Raw genomic sequence first — 10,077 nt, 5'->3', positions numbered from 1 at the left:
AAAAAGTAAATTACAAACAAAAGGAATGGTTATACAGGGGATCCTTCCCACTATCAATCTTAATAGAGAAGATAAGATGACATAGTATTGAGAATGCTTTCAAACACAAGGTTGGTAACGACCTACTAGATGAGATGATGCGCACAAAAGTTCTTGATAGAAGATAAGATGAGATAGTATTAAGAATGTTTTCAAACACAAGGTTGGTAGCGGCCTACTAGACGAGATAATGCGCACAAAAGTTTGCAAGCATTCCAATTTTAAAAATGCTAGAGTTTCAATTGTATGTCAAAGATGACTAATTAATAACCATAATTGTAACTAAAAGTCACGTTTTATAAGATTTATAAAACTATTGGCTAAAATTGATAATGATCAAGTACCGTGATTTTCATTGATATTTATAGAATTACATGTAGTCTAGATAATCATATAAAGAAGGATAATCATTTACAAGTAGAAACCTATTGTAAATTATATACTTGGATTGAGAACTCTTTATCTCTTATCTCTCTGTTTGTTCTCATCTTGTTTTGTAGAGTTCTTATCACACCTCTCCTATTGTATTTGTTTTTAATCACTCTTATCTTGAAGGTTTTGAATTGCCTATAGATTAGGTGCTTTAACAACTTTCAGTATTAAAACATAACAATGTATCCTCCCTATGAAAATCGATTTACCATCTGCTTAAACGTCGTACACCAATCACAATTCCGTAAACCGTTACAGGCTGTGATCGTCATTAGCTTACAAAAAAAAAAGGTGGCCTAAATAAGATTTGATTGATGCGTGAAAAAAGTAATAATATTTTAAAATTTTTTGTTTAGTAGTAATTTTTTTTATTAAAATAGTAGTAAAATATGATTAATGTGGGTGTAAAAAGTAAGAACATTATAATTGAATTTGAGATCAACAGTTTGAAACGTTTTTTTTTTGGGAGTTCATCGGGAAAGACAGCGTATACTTTTGTCAGGCAGGCGCGTAGAGTCTGGTCCAGATTAAACAACGAGTAAAATGCCACTCCCCTTGGCCGACAAAACACGTTGCTTTCCTCTTCATTTTCACTGTCATTCTGTCATTTGTCAATGTCGAATCCTTCGCTGCCTTTCTCTTAAATACTTTAATACTTTCAGTTCAGCTACAGAGGCAGTCTCCTCTTGCTTCTCTTGGTGTTCTTCGAGCGGCTTCTCCCTTTTTTCCTTAATGCCGTTTTGGTCTGAAACTTGCAGGTTGTATATTGTTCTTGTGGATTTATTATTATTTTCTTTTTTTGGTGCTTTTTTGACTGCGATTTGCAGGGCCAACGTCCGTTTTTAAAGAAAATCGCCAAAAACAGAGCATCTGGATTGCCTTCTAAAAAGTGTTGCAGGCTTGGCTAGGCTGGGAGGCACTTGTCTGAAAAAACGCGCAATTTTAAACGGAAATCATATTTTCACGCAAATAACCACCCAAAATATGATCAAACGGTCGTGGTCTCTTCTTATTTCTTGTTCCTCTCTCCGTCTCACTGGCAGTGGACTGCTTCTGACTGCGCGGCAGTCATACTCGCTGTTTTCTGCCGCTTCTCAGCCTACAAATATGAGGTAAACATCTCACTTTATTTGGACTTAAAGCATGAGAAAGAGATGTAGCATTAATGCTCCATCTGACTTCTTTCTCTACGTTTGTCAATCTCTCTCACACTCTGTCTACGAGGAAGAACATAATGCATGGTTAAACATGTATAGTACTGCATGTTTTTGGTCATATATAATATAATTGACATGCTTTTGTTGAACAACGGCAGTGAAACATCAGAATTAGCTGACATAGACTGGGACAACCTTGGATTTGCATTTCTTCCTACTGATTATATGTATATCTTCAAATGTACTCGAGGCCGGGAATTCTCCAAAGGTGAATTAAAGCGTTTTGGAAACATCGAAATCAGCCCGTCAGCTGGAGTCCTGAATTATGGACAGGTTAGATATTAAACCTTCAAATCAATGCCCTTTCAATCCCTCTATACATTTATAATGTTGGTGCGCTTTTTGGTCAAAGAATTTGCTATCTAGTGATTTTTTTAATAGTTAAGCTGTGATGAACTCTATAAACTACAATAAAGTTCTTGAAAAACAAAAATAAGGTCATAGGGTCTTTGGTTGAGACCAAAACTCTCCGATACTTAAGATATTTTATTATCTTTATTTTTGAATAAAAAATATAATAAAAATTTGTCTTTATTTATTCATAAATCTGTATTTGAATGATGAGAGAGGTATATGAGGTTTACAGGAGAGAGAAGGGTACAAGAGAGAGAGACAAAGAGACAGAGAAGGGTACAAGAGAGAGAGACAAAGAGACGTAAGAGAGATGGTGATTGTACCAACCTCTCGTATCTGCTTTTATCCTTAAGTGCTAAAGTGATGGGTATATGTATCACTCAATAAATGGTAAGGACAATGTTATAAATAAGTGTGAAAAGAAGTAGGCCAGCGGAAGGATATTCTATCCCGAATAACAATGCTCAATAATCTATAATTTTCTATGTTTTCTGAATTTTTGATATAATAAATATTGTTGATTGTAGCCGTAGGACTTTAATGCCACTGCTATTTGGGGTGCATTTGTCCTCAATTTACGTGCATGTATGCATGCTTGCTCTTTATCTACGTCTAAGAATATTGTTGTTAAGGAATTTTACCATTGGTTTCTTAAAATATTAAGTGACATTTGATTTGAGGAATCTAATATGTACTTTAATATTTAGATTTTTGAGAATGTGATGTTTGAGAATTTAAATCATGGGATGTAATGATACCCTCGTTTGATTTGAAAAATATATATTAATTAATTAATTAATTAATTAATTAATAAGATTTTTGAGAAGAGAAATGCCGTATACTACAATTTTATTCAATATTACTCTTTTGAGAATATTAATTTCTCAAGTTTGTTTATTACTAAAATTTTTGGAAGAATTCTCTTTTCTTCCCGAACTACGATAAAATTGACGTGTCAGCTTTATTTTTTGGGCTTATCTAAAAATAAATAATGTTAAAAATTATATTTTTATTAGGTAAACAGAAAAATATGAAATATAACATTATTCTTTCTTGTAATTTTTCAATATTTAATAGAAAAAATACAGTGCCAAAAACCAGAAATCCCAAAAAAAAAAAAAAAAAATTCCAAAAAGGTGAATCTATAGAAAAAAGCAACAAAATGCAGGAGAGAGCACGTCGTAACTCGTAACGGTTATAGAGAAAAGAAATGCGTTGCTATGGATCGAGTCCAAAACCTGGAAGGGAGACCACTTCTTCGACTCCCCATCACACAACCCATATAACCGAATTCCTGACGAGCTAACCGAATTCCAGTGATCGTCTTTGACGGGTGTGAGGGAGAGAGATAGAGAGAGAGAGAGAGAGAGAAGTGGCCGGGTGAGGAGGAGAGAATGTCTGGGAATCCTAGACGATCGCCCTCGGAACTCTTAAAGTATGAACCGTATGGGACACGACACCACCTTAAATGGTTAATCATATAGTGTGTTGGTTTACTCGCCAAAATAGTTGCGGTATACAAATTATTTATTGATTTTAATAAGATCGATTCCAGAATTCAAAGGAAGTCAAACTTGAAGTGAAAGAATTGATAGAAGAGGGGGGGATTCGGGGAGTTTTGAATTCTACTACTGAATGAAGATTCTGATAATTCAAATCTTGGACTAGCTTGATGGACATCAAATTCGTGGACATTTTGTGTGTGTGTGCATATCAATGGATGCTTTATCATGGTTTGTCCTTAGGATCCTACTTATTTTCCTTTTACATGGCATTATTATTTGATTGTTGTCTTGAAGAATTTTTCCCTCATTTCTCTTTCTTGTGTCTCTAGGGGTTGTTTGAAGGCTTGAAAGCCTACAGGAAACAGGATGGTAATATTCTACTGTTTCGTCCTGAGGAAAATGCACTGCGAATGAGGCTGGGTGCAGAGCGGATGTGCATGCCATCACCAACAGTTGAACAGTTTGTGGAAGCTGTGAAGGCTACTGTTTTAGCAAACAAACGTTGGGTAGCATACCCCGTTAATCTTGCAGTAAAGCTTTTTTGTTAGTGATTGGAAGAAAATGTCAGATTGGTAAATCTTTAATGTTTCATTTCAGGTTCCACCTCCAGGTAAAGGTGCCCTGTACATCAGGCCATTGATAATGGGGAGTGGAGCAGTTCTTGGTCTTGCACCTGCTCCAGAGTTCACCTTTCTGGTTTATGTGTCACCTGTTGGAAACTATTTTAAGGTTTATAATCCTCCCTTGCCACTTTTCAATTGTCTGCTTTTGGGATGCATAATGCTGTTAAGATGTACCATGACTTAAAATGTTCTTTATTTTTATTTTTTCCTCATGAACTATTTGCTTATTTCTGCTCTGAATTATTGTTTGTTAATGGATGTTGAAATTTTTGGGAATTTGAGCTTCCTTTCAATTTGGAGCTACTGTGAAATGTTTCATATTCTACTAAATAATCCCTTTCTGCACTACATAATTTAATGAGTTCAAGGTTTCATGTGGAAAATCATATGGAACATTGCCAATAATGAGCCATAGCAGTGAATTCTATGCAAGTTATTGTCTAACTTCCTTCCATTAAAGGAATGGAATATAAGAACATTCTGTGCAATGAATATCTGACGATCATAACATGGCCACATATGACCAGTATCTTTTAGTTGGTTCAATTCCCTCATGAGTCGATCATATTGGAAGCTTGTGGCCAAATAAAGATAACTGAGCTAAATTTTAAGGTATGAAGTTTTCTTAAATTCTTTAGTACCAACATATGCGTATGTTTTTGTCACCATTATACTTCAATCTAGCATGAATGATCCCTGTACCAAATGATAACTCCTTCCCTAAAAAAAAATGGTTGAGGGTGAGTTCATGGGTTCAATCCCTAACGGTTGCATGAGCTACTAATCTATCAAAAAAATTTCAATCCCAGTACTAGTCAAATGGTGCTAGCATCAAAAGTTAGCCAAGTTGTTCCTTTTATCAGTTTTTGTTAAAACAGAACCATGTAGTTGAAGAGGCTTCTCGTTTTAGCACTTTCTGGAAACTAGGGGCCTGCAATTATCACTTAATGTTCTGATGCTTATGTAAGAAAAGCGGTTGTTTGTAGTAGTACTGTGCTTTATTTTTTTGTGCACGATTTTCTTTCTTGATCTTGGGCTTCATATTTGATCTTTTCTTTTTGTTTAGAATGTTATCATTTGTTTCAGGCTTACTCCACTGTGGCATCTCTTTTGTCTTTTGTTTTGTGTTGATGGTTTTGGTGCATTCCTGTACTGCAGTTATCGAATGTAATATGTTTTGTATGTCTGATGCCAGGAAGGTGTGGCACCAATACATCTGGTTGTTGAACATGAACTGCATCGTGCAACTCCTGGTGGTACTGGAAGTGTAAAGACCATAGGAAACTATGCTGCAGTAAGTTGACCTTGCAATCGCTTGTTTAGTTCACATATGTTTCTTATATGATTGTATCTGTGCTGAGACAAACTGTGTTTTTCTTTTTTCCTCCCCAAAGGTTATATGGTTGTTTGCTATCAAAATGTAACTTTCTTGTATGCAACACTATTTGCCATAATTTCATAATTTGTCAAGGCCATGGAATTCTAGCTCAATTGGCACCTTCCCTTACAAGAACAAGATGAAAGGTGAGGTCGCGGATTCACAAACCACCCACGGAGTGCATGTGTAACTTCCAAAAAGAAAAAATAAATTATAATGCATCTAGGATCCAAAAGCAGTATTTGTAAATTTAGTTCTTATGTGAGTTTTTTTGTGTGCAATAATTCTGTTTTGTTGAAAGCTATTACATGAAGAAGAGGGCTTCGTTATGCTTACGAATGGGCCAATGAAAATTGTGGGCTCTTTTTTCCTCTTAATTTGAGAACATTGACTAAACTCAACATTGTACAAGCCATTTCCTAATTTTTTGGTTGAATTAATTAATTACCCTTTAGGCCTTTACCAGTCATTAGTTATCTAGTTTGTGAATTTCAGGCAATTTGGAGTAAGTGAATTATCTCTTTTATCAATCAAAAAAATATTTATAGGTTCTGAAGGCGCTATCTGCTGCAAAAGCGAAAGGCTACTCTGATGTGCTATACCTTGATTGTGTCCACAAAAGATATCTAGAGGAGGTTTCCGCTTGCAACATTTTTGTTGTGAAGGTATGTCTAAGCTGGTCTTTAGTGTAGCTATTACCTTCTATAATTATGGTCTGTGTCATTGCTGATTGTTGGGGAAAAGTAAGAAGAATCATTGAATATCACATCTTATTTGCAGAATTTTGCAACTATCTTTTCTGTTTTTCTTTAAACTGTTATGCACCCTAATGGACAGAAAAGCAACTGCAAGGCTAATAATTTTGTGTCTAAACATCTGAACTGTGTAGAAGAGGCAACTAAGCCACAGCTGAAATATTCTCATTTTTTATGTTCTTGTAGGATAATGTTATCTCCACACCTGCGATAAAAGGGACAATTCTACCTGGCATTACTCGAAAGAGTATAATTGATATTGCTCGTAGCCAAGGGTTTCAGGTACTTATTTAATAGATATGGTCCATATGGACACCATTGATGAGCATTTGATATTAGAGATGTAACTTACTCATTTTTCATTTGTTATTGAGCCTGTCTACGTTCTTTACTAACTAACTGGATCTGCCAATATAATGCTACTTATTCCTTACTACTGTGATTTCAAAAAAGGATGAGAATTTTTGGTCTGTCCCACATTTTATCTCGCGTCGTTGGTATTTGAGATAGACCAAGCTAATAGACCGACCTATTTAATTGTTGGCTCATACTTGGTTTCAATCATAGGCCTCTTTCAGACTTCTAGTGCAGTCAATTGTGTGTCTTCACAATGTTGTGTTGACTTTTACCAAGTTTAGTAGCTCAAAAAGTAGAGTTTACATTTTATTTATATAGCGAAAGAGTTCAAGCCCTTACTGTTGCCTGCATTTTAAAGTTAGTAGGTAGCAGTTGTTTGAGCTGTGTTGGTCTTGGGATTTATACAAGAGGCGTTGTCTTCCAAATTCAGAGTTTTGAAGATTGTGGCTCTCAAATATGTGTTTATGCAGACGATATTCTCAAAACAAAAAGTCATTTTTATGAATGGCGTATTCTATACTGATTCCAATCTAATTAGTCTTTAACTTTCCCTGCCCATCTTCTTGGCATATCACTTTAGGTGGTGTTATGCTCTCTCAGTAATGAGGCTTGCTGAGGTGAAAGTATCTAGGGTAGCAAATCCACTTTTTTCGATATCCAAGTCGAGCTGGGATAACTTCGATTATAGTTCCTCTTTCTGATCCAAAAGGCATGTTTTCATGCTTCCATATAGAGAGGAAGCCCTGATAATAGACCTTATTTCATGCTACTACATTATGACATTTGCTCCACCTGTCTGCCCTATGATATTTTTCTGGTTTCCCTGAGTCTTGTTTTCATTTTACGAGATTATTGTTTTCTTCCCAACCCATCTATTATTGTTTTCTTTATCAGGTTTTAGTGCCAAGTACAAAGCAGTCATCTGGTTTGTCGTAGAGAGGAAAACCTTCAATGTGTGAATTAGTGTCCCTTGTCTATCCGTACTGGTGGAGTAATATTATGTGAACTTGACTTGGATCTCTAGGAGGGATATCTTAATTGGTTTTTAGTTGTCATTGCTGGTTGCTTAACTTGAACTGGATTTTACAAATCATTGATATTTCCCTCTGAATGGATGTGTTGCATCAGTCCTTTAGTTCCACAGTATGTAGCTTTTTCCCACCCATCAGATTACTATTGTAAAATAATGCGCAGGTTGAGGAACGTCATGTGGCAGTAGATGAATTGCTTGATGCTGATGAAGTTTTTTGTACGGGAACAGCTGTGGTTGTATCACCTGTGGGCAGCATCACTTTTATGGGTAACAGGTACTAATATATAAAATAAAAGATTGACCACCATATCCAATAAATTATAGTCCTGATCAGAGTTGGTCTCACTAATAAATCAAATGAACAATGATTTCATTCCCATATGAGCTTGTGCTAATAACAACAGATGGTGGAATTAACAAACTTATGGATGAAGTATGTCATACGGACATAAATTCCAAAAAATCTTGATACTTATTGCAACATGATCAAATCAATGGTTGAGAAATGGTGAATATTATTCTACAGCCTAACTATTTGGAGTCATTTGTGAATGCATGCTATAGATTTAAACTTGTCAAGCTGGAAACTTAGATCAGTGGCTGTAGAGCCTAATGCAAATGGAAGTCCTTTCGACTACAGTCATAAAACAACTTGAATATGGATCTACAGTGACACGTCTCAATAGGCATTTGTTCTAGCGACATCACTACATCAGATAATCAATTCGTGTGGTTGTTTTTGTGAAGTTACTTAACTTCTCAAATTTTTATGCAACATGGGTTGAACCTCTGCTGAACTCCACAGCCTTAAGTTTTTGGTACTTGGTGCTCACTACATGAATCCCTGGCTGTTTTGCTATCTGGGTCATGTCATTTGCCATTATGCCTTTCTTGCTGCATTAAGTTTGTTTGGCATTTTTTATGCTTATAGTTCCTTTTTTTCCAACTTGAATCAAGTTGCTCGTTTCATTGGTGCAATTCTTGGTGTTTGTTGCACAAGTCCAAACATTCTTGGATGACTTATTTTGTTTTGTGCACGATTTTTACTCTCTTAACTTTTCCACTTTTCATAAATGCATTAATTTGAGTTAAAAGTCAACATGTTAGTTAGTTGTTGTCCATTCCAAATTACAAAATGTATTTGATAGAAGTACTTTTAATATTTAACTACCCATCTTTTATTGTTTCTATCATGCTCTAGACTTTCAACCATCTAGACATCCTTCTTTCAGTTATCTTCATTTGCCATTGGCCATGGGTGGCTTTGTGTATTGTATCATAAGTTATAAACCAAACATGGCCAATGGCCTTTTGATCAAATGCTACCTCCAAGAATGGGGTGGTGTGAGGTCAAGAGTTCAATTGCTATGACGTGCATGAATTACTCACCACTCAAAAAACTTTTTTATGGACCAAACATGAGGATGTTGTGAGGGTAGTTTGAGATATATGAACTGAAATTGTGTGTGGAAATGTGATTCATTGATCTTCCTTCTGATGGACTTATCAAAAGATATATCATATGTATCTTTCTTCTGATGGCAAAGTGCAAATGTAGATTATAACATTTAGTTGTTGATCAAGAATGGCTTGTTTTTTTGTTGTTGCTTAAGTAGGAGCATCCGTTGCATTTTTAGGAACAACGAATAAAATGGCAGTAAAGTGAATCAAATGGCACTTAATTGAAATCTTTTCTTTGTCAGGGTATCTTATAGAGATGGTGGTGCTGGTGTTGTGTCACAACATCTCTACTCTGTGCTTACCAGACTACAGATGGGACTTACAGAAGACAATATGAATTGGACTGTTGAGCTGAGGTAGGTATTTTCAAATGAACATTTCTAGTTTGTGACGTCTGTATAGGCAAGAAATTGTCAAGTTTGCTCCAGTACCCAGTGATCTTTAGGAGCTTTGGTTTGGTCTAGTTCAGAAGTAATAGTGTCATCGTATGTTAGATTTCACAGATTTACTGGTGCATATATTGTGAAATCAATTAAAATTTTAAATAATGTGGCACCATCATATATACTATTAAATGCATCAAAAATCTTGACCGATTTCACTTGAAAGAAGACCCTATTCCCAACTTGTAATCCATGTCTTGGTATACTATTTCTGGCAAATGTTAAGCCTAGTATATTAGCAAATATGTTTCACAACTAGTGTTTGAACATGCGAATTTTGCCGTTAGTTCCTCCTAAATATAAATTGGGCAACTTGCTCCGATCAGGGATGTGGGTATCCTCTTTTCCAATGCCCGAAAGGTAACACACTTTCAATTGTGTCATGTTCACTCTGATCTCCATGAGGAGAAAACATAGTAATCTACCATACCAGTGGTTCAAGGCTAGGAAATGCAGCGAACCGTTGAGGGATAGAAGAAA

General features: G+C 35.6%; 1 protein-coding gene across 1 annotated transcript; it reads left to right on the top strand.

Annotated features, from left to right (window-relative positions):
• The first annotated feature begins 1,149 nt into the window (after positions 1 to 1,149).
• LOC132164994 (branched-chain amino acid aminotransferase 2, chloroplastic-like) lies at positions 1,150 to 9,885 on the top strand. The gene is made up of 10 exons (XM_059575512.1): positions 1,150 to 1,229; positions 1,299 to 1,583; positions 1,787 to 1,961; positions 3,877 to 4,053; positions 4,145 to 4,276; positions 5,366 to 5,464; positions 6,097 to 6,213; positions 6,490 to 6,585; positions 7,855 to 7,967; positions 9,397 to 9,885. Exons 2-10 carry the CDS (start codon positions 1,456 to 1,458, stop codon positions 9,512 to 9,514), a joined length of 1,155 nt encoding a protein of 384 aa, XP_059431495.1. The 5' UTR covers positions 1,150 to 1,229; positions 1,299 to 1,455; the 3' UTR covers positions 9,515 to 9,885.
• The last annotated feature ends 192 nt before the right edge of the window (positions 9,886 to 10,077 follow it).

Source organism: Corylus avellana, chromosome ca1 (assembly GCF_901000735.1).
Source record: "Corylus avellana chromosome ca1, CavTom2PMs-1.0".
NCBI classification, from domain to species: domain Eukaryota; kingdom Viridiplantae; phylum Streptophyta; class Magnoliopsida; order Fagales; family Betulaceae; genus Corylus; species Corylus avellana.
This window is presented reverse-complemented; position numbering and strand designations above follow the sequence as displayed.